The sequence below is a fragment of the Lingula anatina genome, chromosome 9 (assembly GCF_051362555.1).
Source record: "Lingula anatina isolate TDL-2025a chromosome 9, LinAna3.0, whole genome shotgun sequence".
Classification (NCBI taxonomy): domain Eukaryota; kingdom Metazoa; phylum Brachiopoda; class Lingulata; order Lingulida; family Lingulidae; genus Lingula; species Lingula anatina.
This window is the reverse complement of record NC_141775.1, coordinates 10820015-10845840: the sequence shown is the minus strand read 5'-3', so window position 1 is coordinate 10845840 and position 25826 is coordinate 10820015. Positions and strand designations below refer to the sequence as shown.

The window sequence follows — 25826 nt, the reverse complement described above, 5'->3', positions numbered from 1 at the left end:
AAAAAATGTAAATGAAATCAAAAATTCTTTTTAGAGCAGGTCTCTTATCATCTCAATTTTATTTTCAACCTTTGTATGGGCATTCATTTTCCTGTAAAATAGTTAACAATTTCGGTAAAAGGCCATTGATTTTGTGGTCACAAATATTCAGTTTTCTAACACGACTTGTTTGCGACAATGTAGGGATAAAGAGTTAAAAGCCATTGTGACATAAACATTGTATTAGATAACTTGGTTGAAAAACATAATATCCATCTTTCTTCATTTGACATCGTGATGATGCCCTTTATTATTTGACGTCCTGTACATTCTAAAAATAGAATCAAAGAATCAGGATACACCCAATTCCTTAATTATATCTCTAACTTGGAAAACTTCTGAGACATGTATCACCTTCCAGACTATAGCAAATGACAAAAATATGTGTATGAGTCCTTATAATGAAGCCTTCTGCAATTGACAAACATGAAACATTTTATCAGCCTGTTTACAGAGCTTTAAAAATCAAAACTTAAAATCGCACACACGGCCTTTAAAAGGCTGACAAAAAATATCACATTACTGGTGTATAATTCATCCTATAATTACTGCATGCACCTATGTGTCCATTCTTACCCAACCATTATAAGCTGGCCATATTATAATAAGACTTATAACATATAATGTTAAAATACATGATTCAAGTATTAAACTTTTCAATTTCTACACTAAAAATAGAGTTATACCTGAATCATATTCTACGACTACACAGATGAATTTCCATCAGAATAAAGAGACCATGGAAAAGAAACGCCTACTGTTTTAGCTTAAGGCGAAATGTGGAGAATAATGTTAAGGACCACTTAAAACAAAGCTTGCCAAAAGCATCTGCAAGTTTAAGTGAGAACACTAGTAGGCTTGATTTGGTCTTAAAGTGCAATTTAAGATCTGAAATAGTCTTACATGATCTTAAACCACGAGTAAGACCATTTTTGGACTAACAGCCAATTGAGTCGTCTTCCTTTACACATTCTCCTTTTGTGAGCAGAGATGTCCTCCATTGTGATAGGAGGTATCCCCTATTGTGAGGGGAGGAAACTTCTTAACCACTTAAGTAGATGTTAGATCATTTTTGATCTTAAGAGCAGATTCAGTTCATTTTAAGACTACTGCTGTAATGTTTAAAATGGTGTAAGATCACTAGAGAACTTAAATTGCACTTTAAGACCAAATCTAGCCCACTAGTGGTAGCTGTGTAAGAATGGACAGATCTAAAAATGGATGAGTGGCCTGCACCCCCCCGTCTTTCCCCCATTATCACTTTTCAAAATGAGCAACATGGATTCTCTTCCTCCGTCTTTCTCACTCTAAACTATATGTATTTCTTTGTATGCAACGGTTATGCTGCACACTTCAAATATAGCTAAAGAAACAACATAAACAGATGAAGGTCAAATTACACTATTCTGAACACTACACAATGGAAGAAAGGATACACTGCAGCTTTTAGCAGAATTATTCAAACTTAGGAAGTATATTTCAGAAACATCATTTTACCCAAAAGTAGTGCAGGTAACATTTTATAAAGTTTTATTAATAGCTTTCTACCCCCCCCCCCAAAAAAAAAAAAAAAAAAAAAAAAGAAAAAAAAAAAAAAAATATATATATATATATATATATATATATATATGATCAAGTGTTGTTATTAAATAGTGACAGGACCAGGAACAGACATAACATAGGATTTATAGCTTAGTCCAATATGAAAAGAAAAGGGCAACCACATTTTGCATTTTCAATAAATATCACCAGTTGAAGAAAAAAAAAGCTTGATAGCACACAAACAAAGATAAATCTTCATTATATACAGCGGACCTTGGTGTGGAATACTTCAGAATCTTAACAATGGTCATGCAGTTGAAAAAATGCACTGATCACAGAAAAAGCAGGTACTTTTAAAAAGAATACTCTGACTCAACATTAATGATTAAATAAATGCAATTCTTTGATGCACATTGCGTTAAATCAATAAATTCAAGCTCTGTCAACAGCTTATAAGAATTCATTACAGATGAGAATATTAAACTTACATAAATCCCAAAATGAATTGAGTTGTGAAATAAAAAAAATTTTTTTTTGTAACTCTGCTACCTGACTCTTAGAACTGAAGTTGCATCTTCCTTGTTTGTACACATTTTTAAATATTAGTATTAAATATAAGTATTAAAATACTTCTACACATAATCCACTATAACATGGATAATTATCAAAACCTTAATTGCAAAACATCTCACTGACATAAACATATTTCCATGACAGATTTGTCATATTGAAGGTGTAGGACCCCATTCCAATAGACACCAACGGTCTACATGGATTGAACTAAATCTGCAGGGACTCTCGCTGAGTGCAATCAGCTTAATTGAATGACACACCTCTTTCTGTTTCCAACATACTTGTACAATCACCAGCTTCTCTGTGATTTACTAAAGCAAGGAGGCGAAGTGGAAATCTGTTAAGCTAATTGCACTCAGTGAGACTCCCTGCAAAAGCGGGTTGACCTATGTAGAGCAATGGTGTAAATGGGAATGCACCCTAAAATATAATATAAAGGTCCACCATTTCCCCCCAACATACTGTATGAAAGGGACTGCATTCCAGGACCATGCAAACCTCAACTGCCTGGCAATTTTACGTCATTTCAGATGTGTTTTATAACAGTTCAAATTGCACTAAGGTCTGTTGAGAATTGCAATCTTTATCATGCCAAAAAAAAAGGGCAATTTTTATTGTTGAACAATTGCCCTGTGAACTGCGCCCCAAGAGCATCACTTGGACAACAGCTGCATCTAAAACTGCCGAAAAACAGCTGCACTGTGAACTGTGGGACAACAGCTTAACTAAATAAATAACCACAAATCTCTGTTTTATCAGATGGTCATCCTCCCTCCAGAAGACTGATACTAGCAATCATCTAGTGAGAGTGACCGATGACAGGATGACCTTGAGCTTCCAAAGTCCTTGACCTCTGTTCCCCTCAGCCTGAAAAATAAAAGCACTCTGAATAAAAAATTCAAATACTGCAAGATTTACCTACTTGCAGAATTGACATCCATTAATGCAATATGTTATTTGCAGAATTAGATTTACAATTTTTTCTTCATTACCAGAAAAATTCGGTTAGTGTGAGACTGGGCACTAATTCTTTTTTTTTTTTTTTTGGCGAATAAACATTTTAAAAATTTTAAAATACAGCACATCCCAGCCACCGTATAATTTAAGAATTTCTAGAAAATGTAGCAAAGTTTGAGTGAGGTGGGATAAACTCCTAAGAGACAGGGTGAAAAACACTATGCCCTTATGCATATATTAACCCTCCAGTTATAGACCCTCAGCAGCCCTGGGGATAATAACTGGTGAATATTTTCTCTTAAGTGGTTATCATCTATAAATTCCCTCCGAAGCAGACACTTTTTTCTTTGTTATTACCTTTAATATGTCTGGCAAGCTGTGCTAAAGACTGTGGATCAGAAGTCAGTTTGAAGTACGAGTAAGCTCTCAGGGTTGGTGGAACATCAGACTCGGGAAAGCCACTGAAGAGCAGCGGGATCATCCCCTGACCGCCATTCTCTGTGGCTTTACCCAGTGCCATGCTCTGCTCATGCTGGCACCAACTACTAGCCAAATAATTTCTAGTCAAACAAAGTGCTATGTGTCTACACTCCTTGAAAAGATCTTCCACATTGTTCATGACACGCTTCCCAAGTTGAAAATCTCTGTCAGCATAGCAGCATTTTATGCCATGTTCTTCTTCCAGGCGTTCTGCTAACTCGAGAACCTCCTCCTCATCTTCACTACTATGCACCAGAAAGAGGTCGTATTTGTAACGAACTGGGGGGACTGGATTATCATCACCTGACAGAAAAAAAGTTTATTATAAACTATTGAAGCAAAATAATCTTCTACATGTATGTGAAAAAGGTTGGGAAACATGGCTGTTTATCTTTTTTTCTTTTTTTTTTTTTGCTTTTTCAATTACAGAAATTGTAAATAACGACTTGTTAGAAAAATAAAATATGTTGACTCCAAAATTGGTTATGATCATAGCATAAGTGAAATTTTTATTGTTAATACATAAAACACATGTATTGGTCTTTGACATACTTTTTGAGAGCTTATTAAATAACTTAAGTAGCTTTACTAGACTGGTATAAGTGAAATATTTTGTCTTTCAGCCCACCTTGTTAAAAGTTACTATATGTACACGGCAGACATCATAATTATAACAAGTCCAGGATTGCCATAAAATAAAACTACTAAATTTATTTTTTTTGGGTGTCACAAAAGACAAAATACCTCAACCTAAAAAGTCTGCTCAGTTTTATCCAATGAATATGGTAAAGGCTACATCATTTCAACCAGGAAAATTGTGAATTTATCTAGTACCCCCTATAACACTATATATTTTAAGTAAAAAGCAGACTACCTAATACTTCTTTTCTTAAAAGTGAAAGCACCAAAATGATACACAAGAAAGTATTTTTTGATGATTCTAAATTTATGTATCTGAAATATTGATAATTTTCCCATTTGAAATGATTCGGCCATTACAGTATTGGCCGATTTTCAAACTTAGGCCAAGAATCAATACCTTGCATTTGACCACCCTCTCTTGCCACAGCGCGATTCTGTAACTGCTCTCCCCTTGGCAAACCACTGACATGGCCATTTTGGCCATTCTCTGAAGACCAGAAACAAGAAATAAGGAAGTCAAAAACTGGCTTAAGGATTATAATTTTAGGAACAATTTTTGAGGTGGCATTAAAAAAAGCTGTCAAATGTACAGACAAAAAGCAGAAAATAATAATGCACAAAATATGCTACTGTCAATGCTGATGCAAGAGTACATTATGCTTAACATTATGCTTAACACAATTATGCTTAACTGCAAATTCAACATCAAATTTTAATTAAGCTCAACAGGTATTACAGATGTAAGTAAAATGTGTAACCATAAATTGCCAAAATGTAAACAAGACAGAACTGTACTGAAATGGGTTTATTTCCATTTTAACACTTTTTTTTACATAAAACAATTAATTTACTGTAATTTTTTATGATCAACTAAGAAAATTGTTGAGATGTAGAAAATATCAATAGAACCATGTTAAATGTTCAATTTGCTCCATTCTGAGATTCTGAACATATAGTAAATGATTAAATCTGGCAGACTGCAATGATTTGTTTTTTATCCACTTTTGACACTTAATTATACAATAGATTAATAGAGGTTTAACACCATTGTTATGTAATCAACTAACAATACTGTAAAGATGAAAAATTTGTCAAAAGAACAGTTATACCTATCTAATTAGTTGAATAATGAGACTGTAAACATGCCTAAGAATTGAATCTGAGGTAAAAGCACTTATAAACAAAACAAGGAATAACTGCATCAAAACTGAACCAATTAAGCTTATTTTTTAACTCTACCTGTATTTTAGTAAAATTAAGCACTCCTGTGAGTTTCATGTCAATAAGCCTATTGGTTTTCCTTGAAATGTGTTTACAGTGTTGCATATAAGATGAAAAGTGAGAATAACTTCTAAAATATTGGCCCGATCAATCAATACCTTGCATTTGACCACCCTCTCTTTCCACAGCACCATTCTGTAACTGCTCTTCCCTTGGCAAACTATTGACATGGTCATTTTGGCCATTCTCTGAAGACCAGAAACAAGAAATAAGGAAGTCAAAAACTGGTTTAAAGGTACATACGAACCGAGCGTGGATTCCCAGTAACACATGTAAACCACTTCTACTAGATTCTTATATGACTCAAATAAATTCGACATGCCAAGGGGTAAACTGAATAGATCACTCGATCAGCCATAAAAGACCTTTAGACTGCTCCATTCTTTAAATTTTTGGTTGTAAATTTAACCTACTTTCGTGACCTACTTTCCTGCCCCATTGACATACAGCTTAGAATGCCAGCAGAAAAATCCGTTCAAACATCATTTTCGGGTAAAATTAAACAATGCCTTTTGGCAATTCTCTTAGTTATACTACTTGAAACTATATGCTGGCATTTGGTTGGTTTTTGTGACAAAAAATTGACTTTGTATGCATCTATAAGGATCATAATTTAAGGAACAATGGAGGTGGCATTAAAAAAAAGACCCGAAATTTCTATAAAATTGAGCTTTTGTTACCTTTAAGACTAACACTTACAACTGTTGGAATTTTTAATTGATGACACATACAATACAAACATCAAAAGGATCCAGTCAGTCAGTTATTCAGTCTACTCAATTTTGAAAACTTAATGCTAATGAATCCAAATCTAGCAAGATTATTTACCGTTCACTACAGTAAGACTGCTTTCATTCTCTGGGTCACTGTTAGCCATTAAAGACATTTCCCTATCCAAGCCACTGGTGTGGCCATTTTGGTAATTCCCGGATGAGGACCGACTAACAGGATCATACTGATGGCTATTTTGAATGTTTCCTGAAAGAGAAACAAATGATTCTTTATTGTACCATAAAAGCAGTATTTTGATCTTTACAATTCATTTAAATCCAGACATGCTAAAAACTTTTCAGAATGGCCGGACCAAATAGATTTTTGTTGGAGCGAAAATCACCCTATCTGTTTGAGACAGATAATACCAGTATGAATAGGTAGCTTACTTTGTTTGTGAATGTGATAGGTTTGAAATGGAAGGGAAGAAACACTTTGTGTTTTAAATAATTTGATTAGTGAAGTATGTTGAATGATGACTGTATATTCGAAATTGCAATTCTTAAAACTCTTGTTGGTCCTTTGGACCGACCAAGTCCAATTTTTCACTGGTCCAGACAAATTTTCCCTGACATGACTGTTCAGACCGACAATTTCAGCATGTCTGTAAATCTTAAGTAAATAATATGTTATGCAATTTCAAGATTAAAAACTAAATAAAGCACTGTATATACAACAGTGGTTTTCAATGTAAAGCATTCTTTTAAACTATATAAATAAAAGTTGTCCACTGTGGTTTTTACCTTTAACACAATTACACATTGTGACATGGCATGAGTTTCCTGATCTTTTCCATATAACTGAAAATAAAATATATTTTAATAAGTATCTCATATACAATTTCATATCTCTACACATTACAGCTCATAGGACAGTAAAATGCATCTAAAAATATGTTCCTTGGGTCTCCAACAATCTAAAAAATACTGATTTTTGACAACAAATAATAACTTATCAATCAATAATTCTTTTTAGTCTGGTTGAATGGAGCAGAGATTGAATTACTGTGCCCCTGCAGGGACAATGTGTGGGGAGGGGAGTGAGAGGCCAAGAGACCATTACAGGATAAAGCAGTCTTCCTTTCATATACGATCAGCCATATTTGATCCTTGGACCAGCTGATACTCACATCTTCTTTTCTGAATGGCCCCTAAGATGACTCAAATTTGAATCTTAAAAATTTTCTGGTTTAGCCCAGGGACCAGCTTCAAATGACTAGGTGAGATAGCCTGGACTAACAATGAATATGTTGGTCCATTTTGATTTAAAACTGGCCTTTTAAAACTCACAAACAACAACTACCTATTATCACAGCTATTATCACCACTGCGCCTACTACTGCGACAAGAACACCAATGACTACTGAATAGTTCGTCTTTTCTTTAGGTGTGGAAGCAGCTGCAATTCCTGTGTGGTCTGTGACATCACTGGAGTTGGTTGGCAAAGGTACTGAACTTGTCACTGGCTTAGTTGTAGGGGGCACCACTTGTGTCACTGGCACCCTGAAAGAACAAGACAAGCCTCATGTTAAATATTAATAGCAAAAACTGTTTATGCTTGCATGTGGATCTTCCACTCATGGAGATATATCCTAATTAATTTTAGAAATTATTAATTTTGGCTTTTCATACCAATATTTTACAGGTAAGGCAAATAAAGTGGGTTTCTTTGATGTATTTTAGTACAGGGTTTGTACTCAAAACGTTCAACAAAATTTCAGGATTTTTCCAGGACTTTTCCAGGATTATTTTTAAATTTCCAGGTGTAAAAACTTTCTAATATTTGAGGCTGTAAATTATATTTCATGAAAGGGAATATTAGTTTGAGATCATAATACAGTCATATTTTATAAAGCCTAAAAGAAAACACAAAATTTTCTCTAAAACATTTTAATTATTCAAATAAATTTGTAGTTTGACTATTTCCGAAACATGCCGATCATACATGAGACATCTAGCGGTCATTGGTGAAAACCAAAATTATAAATAAACCGTGCATGAACTAGTATAACGATAGGGGTTGTGAAAAATTATCAAATTTAAGGTGTTTTCCAGATGTAATTTTACATTTTTTAAAAAACACCTATTTCTCCAGGTTTTCCAGGGCCTGGAAATTTCAAAATAAATATCCATGATTATTCCAGGTTTCCAGGTACAGTACGAACTCTGTTAGTAAGTTAATAGGTATATTGGAAATAAACAGGGTCAATGAAAAATTATGTTAAGAGTTATATCTTAAGGCAGCAAAATAGGAACTTAAAAGCCTGAATACTCCACAAAGTTATCTGATTATAGGCAAAACAACAGTAGTAACATACATTGCAAAAAGTGAGACTTCTTCTACATACTGGACATTTTATGCCTTGTTCTAACCTTTATCTAATCTTTCCAGTGAGCAAATCTATTAGAATTTATATAATGCCATTTCAACTGTATTTACATACCCACTGCAAGGCCGACAAGAGTTCAAACCTATACTTTCATGGCCCACATCTAGTGTAAGTACTTCAAGTAGGACTGAAATGTTTCATGTATAAGATCAAATATATATATATATATATATATATATATATATATATATATATATAAAAGACATGACAAAAACCAATGAAGATATTGCACATCCAAGGCCCTGCTGAAATCTTGATATTGTATTTTTACTCTTATGTTTGCTAAGTAAGCACATTGATGAAAATATTAAGTCAAAGTGTTAAGGATGAAATCACTGCCAGCCCAATAAATACAATAAATGAAAATAAATACATCAACTTAATTAAAAAATGCTTGAACACCAATACTATGGGAGCATTTAAGATGAGAAGAGCTGTGGTCTAGTAAGGCTGCAACCTTAATATGGCAGACCTACATGAAAGGAAGACTGCTATTCTTTTAATAGTCTCTCCTCCCTCTACGAGTTGTCCCTCGACCAGTTGAATTGAGCTGAGATTTAATTACTGTGGTCCTGCTGGGACCACGCGTGGTGAGGATTAACAGGATGTGCGGTCTTCCTTTCATGTAGGTCTGCCATATTTAGGCCGCGGCCTTACTAGACCTCCGCTCTTCTCGATGTGAATGCTCCTTATATTTCTTGGTTGTTGTTGAATTTGAAAACAAACTTCTATTTGATATCTTAATAAATCTATAATGGAAGTCTTTCATTTGAAGGTCATTAGAGATATACACTCCATTGTGAGGTCATTAGAGATATACACTCCAAGCAATTTGAATGATTCTACAAATTCAACATCTGTTTTGTCAATAATACAGCTTAGGGATATCTGCATTCTTGCCTTTAAGTGATATGGCCATTTGTTTTTTTTTCCTGTTTAATCGCATGTTGTTTTAGTAAAGAATAAAATGTAAAATAAAATAATAATGATAATTAAATCAATGAATCAAGAAATGAAAATTAAATAAAATATAAACAAACAAACAAATAAAAAAATGAATAAACACATAAAAATCAAATAAATAAATTGATTGATAAATAAATAAAAATTTAATAAATAAATCAAGAAATGAAAATTAAATAAACACATAAAAATCAAATAAATAAATAAATAAATAAATAAATAAATAAATAAATAAAAAGGCACTGACTTCCATTCTTATCCCTGAGCAGAGGACAGTCTCCGGCCAGTTTACACTTGCGACACTGACACGCCTCCTCCAGCTCTCCAGTTTGCACAATGCCGCCTTTGTAACATCGCTTCGGTTTTTTCGGTCCGTAGCCTGCCGTTTCATTGCACCAGCATCGGCGGTCCTAAAGTAAAATGAAGTTAAACCAAGTCAGCTCAAGCTGACATAAGTACAGGAAACCTTTTAATTTTATATCAATTTGAACAAGGAAACTGAGAAAAAATTAATTATAATACAGCAATATATTACCCTAGAATATTTTATCTCAAATGAACATGGTTTTGAAAGTGTCCTGGAGTAATGACCAAGTTCTAAAGTGAAATAAATGTACTGAGCCATGACTTGTTTGAATTTAGTTTGTTGTGAATTTAGCCTTGAGATAAAACAGCAATGGCTTTAAATGAACATTATACATAAGATTATTTACATTGTACACGATAGAGACAACAATACAATTTCATTTTCTTGATACAAAGTGAAAATAATCCTCAGGTCATCACACAGAAATATCAAAAGGGCATTATAATTACCTTAACAGACGATTCAATCTGAATGTTGGATATAAGCTTACCTTTGATAAATAGCAACATGACAGTGCATAGTGATATCTAGCTTATAACTGACTCACTTAAGAAAAAGAGAAATGATAAAAACAGGGACTGGCCTACTAACTGACATAAAAAGAGACTGGTTTTAGATAAGCCTATTATGAATTTTATATTATGTCCCATAATGTTCAGTTCACAATTATTATCTCCAGACATGTAAATTAATTTGATTGGAGTTGATTGCTTGTGCACTCGACTCGTTTTATGGCCTTACCTGTAGTTATATAACGTAAGTGGACGTGTGCAATTTGAATAATTAAAAATTAGTATGTACCGCCAAATAATGCAGCACAGAATCCACCACTGATAATAAATATTGTATAAAAGACATTCAGAATTAATATTGGGGGTTCAGACTGAAGATGACGCAAAGGTGACCGCTCGACAGAGCCATGGGAGACAGCTTGGAAGTTGGAGGCTTCACGTAGAACATGTAGCCCAAGAGATTTAACCAAAAACCATTAAACTGGTCATTATGTGGACTTGGCTTTTCTTTGCACGACCTAACGTAAATCTGACACGAACCGTGGAATGTTTGGATCACGTTATCCACTAAGTTAGATGAAAATATAATGTCCTATTTCGAGCCCATGCTTGAATTAAGCGCTCAAAATTATATAAGTTTAGGACATTCATCTCATATGTATATGTAAAGGGTCATAACAATAAGTGGAAACCATAATAAATAATCTACTAGCTGATACCCATCACATCAATTACTTAACCATGATAACAGATTAGTATACACTATTTAATAAATAAATAAATAAATAAATAAATAAATAAATAAAAGAACAAAACAGAACAGTGTTTGGCAGCCAAGGACATTACTACTGGGCCAGTAAATCCTGCTATCTGATGTAGTGTTATTGACATTTAATATATGACACCTGTCAGACATGCTGAAATTTAAAGGCATAATAACTCTTTGTATGAGACCTATATTTCACAATAAAAACCTTTCACAATAATAACAATAATAACTCATAGAAATATAATATATTCTGTTTAACCACAAAAACAGCAGTTATAGCTTTTATACTGATATTTGAACTTGTCTTTAGACCACGTGACCTCCAATGATGTCTATACTCTGTTAAAATCTCTTAAGAGCTTTTAACAAAAAAACAAACTTTTTAGAAAAAAACCAGGGACTAACTTTGAATGTAACAAGGCAGCAAAGCTGTCAAATGTACAGACAAAAAGCAGACAATAACAATGCACAAAATAGGCCACTGTCAATTCTGATGCAAAAGTACATTATGCCTAACTGCAAATTCAACATCAAATTTTAATTATGCTCAACAGGTAATACCAATGTAAGTGAAATGTGTAACAAGCGTAAGGCTTCAGGCCCATGGGAGTACTAGTTCACACTTTGAAAATGCCAGAATGAGAAAAATGAAAATTTCACATAAAACTGCTTAAATTCAATAATAAATGATAACCCATTTGAGCTGGCTTTCTTATTTGAACTGCATGCCAATCCTACAAATCATACTTGTAAGTTGAAAATAATAATAAGTATCACAGTTTTCTTTTCATAATGTTTGTAGTAGCAGTGCAAAAAGATTTTTGTCAATTTTGATGTAACATTACATAATAAATTACAGAATAATTATCACCAATTTTTGATTATTGACTATAAATAGCATGGACATGTAGAAAATTTGATTACCATTTGGCTTCATGTCCATGGGAGCTTCGAGTCCCACAATGAATATGCCAACATGATAAAAATAAATATTTCACTAAAAAGAAGCCAATTAGACTGCTTTTCCAACTCAGGCTGCATTTTAGTCCTTTGTTTCTTTTTTTGAAAGTTTGACAATCATAAGTAACGTGGTTTTCCCATAATGGTCATCATGGCAGCAGCACCCAAAATTGTGTTTTCTTCTATTTTAATGCAATATTACATAATGCTTGACAGCATAATGACCATCAGTTTTTAATAATAAAAGATCCGTATCATGGATTTTCAGAAAATGTGACTAGCATGGGTCTTAGAGCCCGTGGAGGTTCTAAGTCACACCTTGAAAATGCCAATATGTGAAAAATTAAATTTTCACAAAAGACTGATTAACTGCCAGAAAAATTTACCAAATAGACTACATTGCCCACTGAAGCTTTATTTAAGTCCCATGTTTCTTCCTGTAAGTTTGAGAACAGTATGTGACATGGTTTTCCTTAAATGGTCATCATGAGGGCAGTGTCCAAAATAGGGGTTTCTTCAAATTTTGATGCAATATTACATAATGTTTAACAGGATAATAACCATCAATTTTTAATAATAAAATATTAATATCATGGATATTCAGAAAATGTGCCTAGCAAAGGTCTTCAGGCCCATGGAACTTCAAAGTCACACCTTGAAAATGCCAAAATGTAGACAAGACAGCACTGTCCTGAAATGTGTTTTTTTCCATTTTTAACAATTTTTTTACATATAACAAAATTAACAATTTACTGCCATTTTTATATGATCAACTAAGAAAATTGATGAGATGGGAAAAATATCAATAGAACAGTGTTTAATGTCCAATTTCCTCCATTAGGAGTTTCTGAACATAGTGAATGATTAAATCTGACAAACTGCAATGATATGAGTTTATTTCCATTTTTGAAACTCTATTATACAATACATGATACCAAGTTTACCATCATTTTTACATAATCAACTAACAATGTTGTAAAGATGCAGGAAATGTCAAACAAACACTTTTGCGAATCTTATTAGTTAAATAATGAGACTGTTAACATGCCTAAGAATTGAATCTGAGGAAATGTGAAAAAACAGCATAACTTATAAAATAATGGCCCGATTATGCTGATTTTCGAACTTGACCTGTGTTTTAGTAAGAATGATTACTCCTGTGAGTTTCATGACAACAGGCCCATCGGTTTTCCTTGAAATGTGTTAACAGTGTTGCATATATGCTAAAAAGTGAAAAAAACAGCATAACTACTAAAATAGTGGCCCGATCATGCCGATTTTCGAACTTGACCTGTGTTTTAGTAAGAATGATTACTCCTGTGAGTTTCATGACAACAGGCCTATCGGTTTTCCTTGAAATGTGTTAACAGTGTTGCATATATGCTAAAAAGTGAAAAAACAGCATAAATTCTACAATAATGCCCGATCATGCTGATTTTCGAACTTGACCTGCGTTTTATGAATATTAGTCAGCTCTGTAAATATAAAGCCAAAAAGTAAAACTGTCTTCCACTTATGGTGTTAACGCTGAAAGTGCACGGCGACGGCGACGGCGACATGATCGGCGACGACAGACGCAGGTGATGGCAATATGTACAGACACATCTATGTGCAGTCGCTTTTACTAACTCTGAAGACCAGCGGCCACGAAAGTTTTCCATCAATCAAATAGAACTGTTCCGCAGTGAAAATGCAGTTGAATGTCATCAGACCAAAATAAAACGTAAAACAAATTTAATTCTGCTTTATTTAATTTTATTTGCTGTATTTAACATGTAAAGTGAAAAAATAAATAATGTTCTTCGGAAAGAAAAGATATATCCAATGTTTTTGTATTTTTTACTTATCAAAGAACATTTAGTCTTGAGATATACACGTGCACAATACATGTGCTTGCCGTGTGCCAAATTTGACAGCTACACCGTATGCCCGATACCACTATAAGGGCTGCGCAATGGCTATACGAAAATAAGTTTTTACAGCAGAATGTTGCTTGTATTGTGGCACTGACCTTCGACTGCAAGATATTTTCAATTCAAACTTTTAACTCCGCGTCAGGCACTTAAATTGCTTCTTGTCTCGCCTGCACGAGACTTCAGCGCAAGGCGGGAAAGGCAGCTCCAGGCGGCCAAACCTGTGACGTACGAGACTTATGACTTCCAAATATGGATCCAGGCGGACACAGCTGTGACGTGTGACTTCCAAATATGGAAGCGCCTCAGGCAGAATTTTGAAGAAGAACGCCCCCGAGTTGCCACTGTTCGCTAGAGCCTGGTATTGCTACTATGGGTTGTATATGAAATCAAGATCGAGCTGGCAATACCGGAATCTAGAACCTAGGGTAGTGAAAAGAAGCCTTTGGCTGATCTGCTATTACAATTACTCTACTTGACATGAAAATCATGTAAAAGAGAAAAAAAATCCCTCTCTTTGTACCAAAAAGTTGTAATTTGTGTCACTTTTCAGTCCTTAGCATAATAATAAGTACTCTAGTACTTAGCATACTGATCATAATGCTCTCTTTTATAGGCAAAAGGTATAAAATTCTACAGTTTTTAGACAATCCATAGTAAACTCACATGATATATTTATAATCAATCACCTACAACGCTCACTGATGAAAACAATCAGAAAAGGACAAACGAAATCTTTAGGCCATATCATCAGAACAGATGGAATAGAAACACTGGTACTCTGTGAGAAAACTGAAGGAAGAACAAGCAGATGAAGACAAAGAACATCATTTATTGATAGCCTTAATGCCTTCGCAACAAATCAACAACTGTACAATAACGAGCACATCCAACTGACTGACAATAGACTAAACTGGACCCTGATCCTCTATGGGTGCTTACCTAGAGATTTAGATTGATCTAAAGATTAAGTTTTAGATCGACCTAACTCCCTGGGGGTTCACGCTAAATTGCAGTCAGCCGAGCGGGCACCATAGTTAATTACCCCCTTACAGCTTTTAGTAGGCGGGACAGACGCTTAAGCCGGCCAAGCTGACAGTAATCTAGTAAGACTCCCCACAGGGATAGATCGATCTAAAAATCTATGGAAATGGGGTCTATGCCTGCACCAGGCCGGACACTTGATGGTAACTTACTCACCTCTTGAGAAGTCCCTTCTTTTAATATATACTGGCCATCTCCATTACATTTGGTCCATGCTATACAGTAGGAAAGTATGGAGTCCACAGGACTGTTATTAGCATTAAAATAGTCAGGCGGACATTCTTTACAACCGCCATTGCCATCAGGTTCTTGGCCTAATAGATAAATAAAGATAAAAAATAATTAAAATAAATATATACATAATGAAATGATTAAAAAAAATAAAGATAAAAAATAAAAATATATTTAAATAATGTACATAATAATAAAGAAATAAACGTTAAAAATAATAAAAATATATGTACATAATGAAATGATAAATAAATAAATGCAAATATAACTAAGAGGATTATAAGAATGATAAATCACTTTGACATACAACCTAGGAAGCATTCTTCACAATCACACATTCAGTTTCAATAAAACTGTTGCTCCTTATTTTTCCTAATTTAAAACATGTTCAGTCACATAGAAATTCTTCACAGAAATATTAATACAAGAAATGGTGATTTTCACATGTCTACCGCCTATAACAATGCTCACTTACAAGTAATATATATAGTCTGCTACTTCAAATATGTTCATTTACACATACATATTCAGGGGCGGATCCAGAGTTATTTTCTGACAGTCTTCCAAACTATCTTTGTTGATCCATCCTCCATTTTCGACCGTCTTCCGACAGAAAAAATTAGATACCCGTCAATGTAAACTTGAAAATCTGACCGTCTTCTGGAAGACCCAGAAGACGCCCTAAATCCTCCCCTGATATTTATGATTATCAGTAGAATCAAACATGCATGCATGCACATGTTCGTGCATACGTACCTGGATCACAGGTCTTGATGCCTTGTAGGTAAGCTAGGCAGGAAAGAATGATGGCAATTTTCTGGAGAGAAACCCATAAAAAACAATAGAATTACACCCCGTTCCCTTACCTAGATGGATAAAGCAAAATCTATCCATCATCAAGGGGTTTCTCACTAAATTGCATGAAGTTCAGCCTAAGCCGTTCTAATGTCTAGCATGCCTACTGAAGCTGTAAGGGGTAATAAACTTTTGTTTAGCAGCTTCAGTAGACGTGCCACATATTTAAGCCACATTAGCAGATTCTTTTAAACAAATCCGCTGTAAACTCACATATTTTATATTCTTCAAAATTTTTATACAGCTACTAGTAAAATTATGCATCTACTACAAGTAAAACTAGAGGATCAGAGAGGCGATACCGCCTCCGGATATTGTACCACCAGCTGGAGTAAGCGCATTCGTATGGACCCCCCCCCCCCTCCAAAAAGGGACACCATCACCAGTCTTATGCTTGACAAGCTCTTTAAGATGCAATCAATAAGAGTTCTCAAAATATGCAAAAAAATATAACTAAAAATGGTACAATCAAGCACATTTTTGAATTGACTTGCATTTTCCTACCTTTGATCACTCCTGTATTCTCTAGACAAAAGGCCTATTGGTTTTCCTTGAAAAGTGTTGTCAATGGTGCATTTATGCTGACAAAAGAGAAAACCTAGGGGTAACAAGGGGCACATCAGGGGCACAAGATATGAGAGGCAAGAAAATATGCAAAGCTCAGTTTATGGTGAAAAAGTAGGTCAAAGGTCAATTTCAATATCATAGTATATGAATTTCTATTCAAGTTCAATAGCAACCATGGGCATTTCTTTGCCAATTTTGCAGATTTAAAGGCCCGAAAACATGCAAAAAGCAGTTCATCATAAAAAGTAGGTCAAAGGTCAATTTCAAGGTCACAGATTGCTAGTGTATTACTTCCTATTCAAGTTCAATAGTAACTATGGACCTATCTCTGTCAGTTATGGAGATAAAGGAGAAAGAAAATTTGCAAAGTTCAGTTCATAGTAAAAAGACGGTCAAAGGTCAATTTTAAGGTCACAGTAAATTGCCAGTATATGACTTACTACTTAAGTTCAATAGTAACTATGGACCTATCTCTGCCAGTTTTGGAGATAAAAGGGAATGGAAATGTGCAAAGTTCAGTTCATGGTGAAAAGTAGGTCAAAGGTCAATTTTCAGGTCACAGCAAATTGCCTCTAATGACTTTCTATTCAAATTCAATAGTAACTATGGGCGTATCTTTGCCAGTTTTGGAGATAAAAGAGAAAGAAAATTTGCAAAGTTCAGTTCATGGTAAAAAGTAGGTCAAAGGTCAAATTTAAGGTAACAGTAAATTGCCAGTTTATGACTTCCTATTCAAGTTCAATAGTAACTTTGAACCTATCTCTGTCAGTTTTGGAGATAAAAGGGAACGAAAATTTGCAAAGTTCAATTCATGGTGAAAAGCAGGTCAAAGGTCAATTTTAAGGTCACTGTTAAATTGCCAGTATGTGACTTCCTATTCAACTTTAATAGTAACTATTGACCTATCTCTGCCAGTTTTGGAGATAAAAGGGAACAAAAATTTGCAAAGTTCAGTTCATGGTGAAAATAGGTCAAAGGTCAATTTCAAGGTCACATTTAGAATGCCAGTAAGTGACTTCCTATTCAACTTAAATAATAACTATTGACCTATCTCTGCCAGTTTTGGAGATATAAGGGACTAAATGTTACAATTCTGAGTTACAATAATGTGCCACCACAATGAACTTTTTAATACAGCATAACACGAAAACCGTATGAAATACAAAAAAACAGAGACCACCTTCAATGTTGGGCTTTACATGCTCTACAAAATGCAAAAAAGAATGGGATGCTAGCATTAACGGTTCCCGAATTAGAGACAGTTTTCAGTTTCGGTATCTTATGGCCGCTTCTCCCATGAAAATGCACCGATTGACCCCAAATTCACGAAGATGAAAGATGACCCAAAGGGTAAAACTTTCCAATAATATTATTGTGTAGTGTCTGAATAACAGCGCAAATAATATTTTTTTTGTAAAAAATTTCATTTTTTTGAAAATTTTGGCCCGTTTGACCTTGAAATAAAGGTCAAAGGTCAAATCCAAGGGCATATTTGAAATCTACACATGACTTTTGGAAAGCCGTCTGTATAAATTTTTCCCATAATTCCTTCCGTAGGGTAGATAATTGGCATTGAATTTTCAAAAATTTGACAAGGGTGCATTTCAACGAGCGTCACGCCCAGGTTAATGCACTGACTGAGACAAAAAAACCTGGGGGTTCAAGTTGAGGTTATATGTGACCTAAATCCAAGAGATGGGGACAGGGGTCCTTGCGGTCTAGGAGGAGAAGCGGTAACGGTGACTTGTATCCGGCGCCAGTACGCGGAGCCGGCGGAGCTTACGGAGCCGGATGAGACGGATCGGGACTAAAACCATGAGTACCGCCAGCGTACACGCTGGTGGTACTAAATAATTTTTTATTCAACCCAGGTAAATATTACAAAACATCATAAGATTTCTAACTTGTGTTTTTCTAACCAGCACTTACCTTGTATATATCCAACATAGCCGAATAACCAGGCGGGTATGGAAGGTTACTGTCACTATGGTAACCCCTTCAACAAGGGACTAAAACAAGAGAAAAATGTTAATGGTAAAGCGACAGAACTAGTACCATAAACACTCAACTCCTCTGTAGACGACATATACCCCATTCACACTTGCATTTTCGACCGCGGTTAAGACCTTACCAAGGTCCTTAGGACCTATATCTGGGTTAACAAGTTATAAGTATTCCAATCTAAACAGACTACCCTGTACATACCCCTGACCACGGTCCAAATAAACAGAAATCTACTAAGACCCCATTTCCAGAGATTAGATCAATCTACTTTAGATCGACCTAACTCCCTGGGGGTTCACGCTACATAGCGGTCAGCCAAGCGGCCACGAAAGTTAATTACCCCCTTACAGCTTGTAGTAGGCCGGACGGACATTTAAGCCGAATTATCTGACAATTATCTAGTGAGACTCCCCGCGGGGATAGATCGATCTAAAAGCTCTGGGAATACAGCCTAAAGGGTTTAATCAGAGTTAACTCTGCATAGCAGTCACGATGGAATGTTTACATTTGGAACTTCTGCCCAAATTTTACTAGTACGTAAGTGGAGAATTAATAAGATTTCATAAAATTTTCTGACAGTACAGTTCAATGACTGTATCAGACATGGTATGTAAGAACTGCAATACCCTATCACTCCTTGCACCCCTCCCCCCTTCATGAAATTATTTCTTGCCACAAGTTTCAGGGGCGGATCCAGAGTTATTTTTAGACAGTCTTCCAAATTATCTTTGTTGATCCATCCTCCATTTTCTGACCGTCTTCCGACAGAAAAAATTAGATACCCATCAATGTAAACTTGAAAATCTGACTGTCTTCCGGAAGACCCAGAAGATGCCCTAAATCCACCCCTGAGTTTGTACTGACATGCTTCTTAATCAGGTCTAACATGTGGTCTCTGATCAAGGGAGAGACAATAACAAGGCAGCAAAGCTGGCAAATGTACAGACAAAAAACAGAAAATAAAGATGCAAAAAAAGGTCATTTTGTGAATTTTGATGCAATAATAAATAATGCTTATAATAGCACTGTCAGTCAACACTGAATTTTAATCATGGACAACAGGTAACATGGTCAATAACAGGAGCGGACCCTGAGATATTTTCTGATAGTATTCCAAAGTATCTATGTTGATCCATCCTCCACTTTGATGGTCTTCCAACAGAAAAAAAATAGATACCAGTCAATATAAACTTAATAACCTGACTGTCTTCCGGAAGACCCAGAAGATGGTCTCAATCCACCCCTTCAATAAGATTGCAGTTTCAGGACCATGAGAGACCAAAGTCACACAATGAAAGTCTCAATATTTGAAAAATGATGACAGTGTATAAAATAATATTACATAATGTTTAAAGACATAAAAACAATACAACTGCTTCTGTGGAAATACAGAAAATGTGCAGAGCCTCGAACGGATTTGAGTTAAAAGTCACAAATGCAAGTGTTTGAGAAAAAATTATAAAGGAAAACATAACAAAACTAGAAAAGCACTCTGAGAGTGCAGACCTCTGCCAAGGCAGCAATTGTTGTTTATTATTGATTATTGATTGATAATTGAGCCAGACCACCACCAAAAACTAATCATTGGCCCACTTCTGACAGTTCCTGAAAATTTCAGCGAAATCGGTCTATAACTTTTTGAGTTATGTTGATGACAGACAAACGGTGAAAATATAACCTCCTTGGCAGAGCCTGAGGTAAATATAATTCCAATGATGCTGCTATTCAAACTTTTCATCTTCGTGTTTGATATATATATATATATATGTAATTACCTGCATAATTTACCTCCATAATTATCACTGCTTCCTTATTATTAATCTAGCAGAGCTTAACCTTTGGGAGTTTACAGGGAGATATCAACAAGTGTGCTTTATGTAATCTGATTTAATGGCCTATTAATAATCAATTAGGCAAATGAATTTATAACTCAAAACTAAGCTAAGTGATACCCAAGGGAAATTTACAGACTGACCCTCTCAAAGGCCTCTCAGGCCCATAAGTCACATCTTAAAGGGATAATAACTCTTCATTAGAGATCTATATTTCATAGTAAAGACATTGTGAATAACTCATAGAAATATAATATATTCTGTTTTACCACAAAAACGGCAGTTATAGCTATTATTCTGATATCTGAGCTTGTCTTTGACCACGTGACCTCCATTGATGGCTATACTCTGTTAAAATCACTTAAGAGATTTTAACAAAAAACCAAACTTTTTAGAAAAAAACCAGGGACTAGCTTTGAATGTAAAAATGGATTTATTAACCATTGGTAAGTATGAGAAAATTGTTGTTTACTCCAGTAAAATTCATTTTTTGGCCGAAACGAAGAGTTATTATCACTTTAAGGAAAGCACAAAACAATAATGCACAAAATAGGAGACTACCAATTCTGATGCAATAATACATTATGTTTAACTGCACAGTCATTATCAAATTTTAATTATGCACAACAGGTAACACCGACTAAAGTAAGAGCATAAGGCTTCAGGCCCATCAGAGTTCAAGTTTATACTTAGAAATTGCCAGAATGAGAAAAATGAAAATTTCACACAAAATTGCATAAAGTCAATAATAAATGATAACCCAGTTGACCTGGCTTTCTAATTTGAACTGCATGCCAATCCTTAAAATCATACTTGGAAGTTAAAAATGATAATAAGTAACACAGTTTTCTTTTCATAATGTTTGCAGTAGCAGTGCAAAAAGATTGTTGTCAATTTTGATGTAACATTACATAATAAATTGTAGAATAATTATCACCAATTTTTGATTATTGACTATAAATAGCATGGACATGTAGAAAATTTGATTACCATTCGCCTTCATGTCCATGGGAGCCAAAAAGATAATGAATATTTCACTCAAATGTATAACTTCCAGAAAAAGAAGCCAATTAGACTGCTTTTCCAACTCAGGCTGCATTTTAGTCCAGTGTTTCTTTTTTAAAGGTTTGATAGTCATAAGTAACACAGTTTTCTCATAATGGTCATCATGGCAGCGGCACCAAAAATTGTGTTTTCTTCTATTTTGATGCAACATTACATAATGCTTAACAGCATAATGACCATCAATTTTTTAAGAATAGAATATTAGTAACATGGACATTCAGAAAAAGTGACAAGCAAAGGTCTTCAGGATCGTGGAACTTCAAAGTCACACCTTGAAAATGCCAATAAGTGAAAAATAAAATTTTCACAAAAAACTGTTTAATTGCCAGAAAAAAATTACCAAACAAACTGCATTGCCTACAGAAGCTGAACACATGTAATTTAGACCCAAGTTTCTTTCCTGTAAGTTTGAGCACAGTAAGTGACATGATTTTCCTTAAATGGTCATCATGGGAGCAGTGCCCAAAATAGGGGTTTCTTCAAATTTTGATGCAACATTACATAATGTTAAACAGCATAATGACCATCAATTTTTAATAATAGAATATTAGTAACATGGACATTCAGAAAATGTGACTAGCAAAGGGCTGCAGGCTCATGGTAGTTCAAAGTCACATCTTAACTTCTTATATTGTGTTATCAGTGTTGCATTTATATTGAAAATAGTGAAAAAACAGCATAAATTCCCTAAAAATGGCTCAATCATGCTGATTTTCAAACTTGACCTGCGTATTATGAATATTCATCAGTTCTGTAAGTTTAAAGTCAAAAGGTAAAATGGTTTTCCACTTATTGTGTTATCGGTGCTGTATATATGCTGAAAAAAGTGAAAAAACAGCATAAATTCCCTAAAAGTGACCCGATCATGCTGATTTTGGAACTTGACCTGCATATTATGAATATTCATCAGTTCTGTAAGTTACAAGTCAAAAGGTGAAATGGTTTTCCACTTATCGTGTTATCGGTGCTGCATATATGCTGAAAAAAGTGAAAAAACAGCATAAATTCCCTAAAAGTGACCCGATCATGCTGATTTTCGAACTTGACCTGCGTATTATGAATATTCATCAGTTCCGCAAGTTTCAAGTCAAAAGGTAAAATGGTTTTCCACTTATCGTGTTATCGGTAAAAGTGCACGGCGACGACGGCGACGACAGACGCAGATGATGGCTATATGTACAGACATATCTGTGTCTGTACATAACAAGGCGTACAACTTCAAAGAAAGTTTATTTTGAAGTGGCTTGCTTATTTTTTCATTTTATAATATCAGCACGTGCTAGTGTTATGCCAGGTGTTTATTTTACAAAATAAGTAAATAAGTTTATAGTGTTCAAGAGTAAGTTTAATATTTCATACAGCATAATAGCTATGTTTATCATATGTATCACTTTCTAACTAGAACAATAGTGCATCAGCTTAACTGCAAGTGTAAAAGAAATGATAGCCATGACCCTCTTAACAGATTATTACAGAGTGTATAGCCAACTATAGAGGTCAAGTGATGTGATAGCAAGCACAAATTCCAAAACAATTGCGTAAACTGCCATTTTGGTGGTAAAATAGAATTTACTACATTTCCTTGAGTTGCCTACAATGTATTTATTGTGAAATGTGGGTATCTTACGAATGGTTGTTGTCCCTTTAATTACCTAGTAATATATTTCGCTTTCATATTATCCTATTATGTAAATTGTTGGGAATGACTGTTTCCTGTGTTTACTTGCTTGTGTTACACTGTATTACACATTATAGTCTGACCCAAATCGTGGTCCTGGGACTTCCATTATGATTACTACAGGTTAGGATTAGTCAGAGTATTGGGGTTAGTAAATAGGACAAATGTCACCTGTACAAAGTAATGGGGAATGGAAAAAATTACATAGTAGTCTACTGTACCATTCCTATCAACTGTACAGTATCAGTAAGAACACAATGAAACTGGGTTTATTCGACCACGATTCAATCAGAGTTCACTCTGCCACAGTTTACTTGCTAGTGTGAGTACCATGTATGAGTGGTTCAATCATAATGGTGGCTTGCTGTCTTTTTTTTTTTTTTGGTAAGGGCTGACCTTGTATTCGGACAGCATTTAAATAAAATACTGGTACCACTTCTTAAAAATAAAACTCATAAATCATTTGAAGAGAAATTATAAGCCTTAATATTATTATGCCCAGTGTTGAGATAGGAAGAAAGCAATTTCAGGTACCTACCCTTAATGTTCATCACTTGTCCTGTTACAAGAATATTCCAAGTGTTCTAAGAAAGTACAGATAAAGTAGATGGGTACAGCTGTGCATGCGAGCAAATACCCAATAACATTTACTTATTTTTAAACAGACGGATTCTGTTTAATGATATGGCGCTTTTCAAGCACAAAACGAACCAATACTTTATCCTGAATATCCAAACCTGGTCAGATATTAATTCCTTATGATATGCTCACCTAAGATGGCGGATGTAGACGGGGATTCCCTAAAAAACCTCGTTGTGAAACGGAGGCACACGAGTGAACAAGCCCTCTATCGACAAATCCCCATCAAGTCGGGTCTCCAGCTAATAGTGTTACCTCCGCGTTTAAATCACTGGGTCTCCCTCTGCTGCAGTACCGGAGGTAGGAACTGCGGCTAACTTTCCTTTCCAAGGTGGTTGAGGGGTTGGTACCAGCGATACCTCCTGACACTTGCTTGATACAGTATATACATGTACCAGCTGAATTCCCAGCAGCCTAGCAGGCAAACGACACTGATTATCCGTTGATTCAACGTTGACCCACCAAAATTAATGTTGATTCAACGGTTAATCAATGCCGTTTGTCTGCTGGGTTAATTCTAACGAACGTCGTGCGTGTTTAGTCTTTACAAGGGCAAGATCATTCACTGACTTTGACACTAAAAACAACTTGCCAACCAAACAGTCGCTGTTACCGTTTGCAACACGCCAGTTAGAAAAATATTTCTTTATCAGAAGCTGAGAAGTCTCCGAGTGGAACGAACTGAGTAAGTAACGTACAATTAAGTTCCTGCAGAAACTGTGGAAGGCTTCCAGATCGACCAGGGCTACAGCATGTATAACAGGTTCCCAAGGGAATTACTCAACAACTAGTAGGCCTACATATAGAATATGAATTCGAGCAGCCAAATTTTCCAAGGGAATTCCCCAAACAAATCTCGTTGTGAAACCGAGGTCGAAGTAGGTAAGCAGATCTGTATAGGCCCCTATATCTTTATCTGTCATATGCAGTACGTCTCAAGGACCATTAGGCCTACTGGTAGGCCTATATAATAGACGGGAATTTAAGAGGGGGCACATGGGAAGCTTAATCACCCAAAATTTATCAGGCCTATGTTCAGCGTGATTAAGCTCCCAGGCGCTCTCTCTTCCCGTCTATTATAGGCCTATAGGCCTACCAGAAGTGGTCCTTTAGACATATATTGACAGATAGATATACAGATCTTATGCTTACCGATTTCATCCTCCGTTTCACAACGAGATTTCTTGGGGAATTCCCTTGAAAAATCTCGCTGCTCGAACTCATAATCTATGTAGCCTACTTAAGGCCGGTGATAGGGTTAAATACGCTTAAAATCGTGTTTTTGAGTTTTTTTTTGTGTTTATATTAATAAAAAAAGTATCTAACGTTGGATGTAATAATTTTTATGAATTTGCATCGCAAAATGTGTCTTTTGATGAGTTTTTCAACCGGCACGCGCCCCAGTCAGGCTGACAACTAAGCCACGCCTCTGTTACTAAGGGCCGTTGCCATGAGGGGGTCGGAGCACAGTTAATGAGTTATAAGCCGATTACGTGTGCGGTAATAGGTCATAAGTCTTACATCAGCTTAGCAGCGAAGAAGTCTAGCTAGTACACTATGGGGAAGAGAAAAGTTCGTGTTAAAAGTCCATTTCCAGAGGAAAGAAAGAAAATTTTGAAAGAGAGTAGGGCCTATGCGTGGCGGTTGGGGAAAACCGACCCTATTTGTTCAGTCGGATAACTGATTTCTGTATACCTAATAAATGGGAGAAAGAGTTAATCGCCTAAATTAATTGACAAATGAAAGAAAAATC

At 35.2% G+C, this 25826-nt stretch overlaps 1 protein-coding gene across 4 annotated transcripts; it reads right to left on the bottom strand.

Moving 5' to 3' along the window:
* Positions 1 to 44: 44 nt before the first annotated feature.
* On the bottom strand, positions 45 to 24228 carry LOC106168180 (uncharacterized). 4 transcript variants are annotated; one of them, XM_086995467.1, is made up of 13 exons: positions 24206 to 24228; positions 18785 to 18864; positions 16190 to 16250; positions 15359 to 15516; positions 9885 to 10047; positions 8729 to 8801; positions 7588 to 7787; positions 7029 to 7085; positions 6343 to 6492; positions 5613 to 5702; positions 4631 to 4720; positions 3469 to 3894; positions 45 to 3021 (listed from the first exon to the last, which is right to left on the bottom strand). In XM_086995467.1, exons 2-13 carry the CDS (start codon positions 18800 to 18802, stop codon positions 3017 to 3019), a joined length of 1491 nt encoding a protein of 496 aa, XP_086851593.1. In that variant the 5' UTR covers positions 18803 to 18864; positions 24206 to 24228; the 3' UTR covers positions 45 to 3016. The 4 variants fall into 4 exon arrangements, with proteins under 4 accessions (XP_086851593.1, XP_086851594.1, XP_086851592.1 ...); XM_086995468.1 differs by lacking the exon at positions 24206 to 24228 and adding an exon at positions 23973 to 24192 and having other exon boundaries at positions 5613 to 5704; positions 6390 to 6492; XM_086995466.1 differs by lacking the exon at positions 24206 to 24228 and adding an exon at positions 23973 to 24190.
* Positions 24229 to 25826: the final 1598 nt, after the last annotated feature.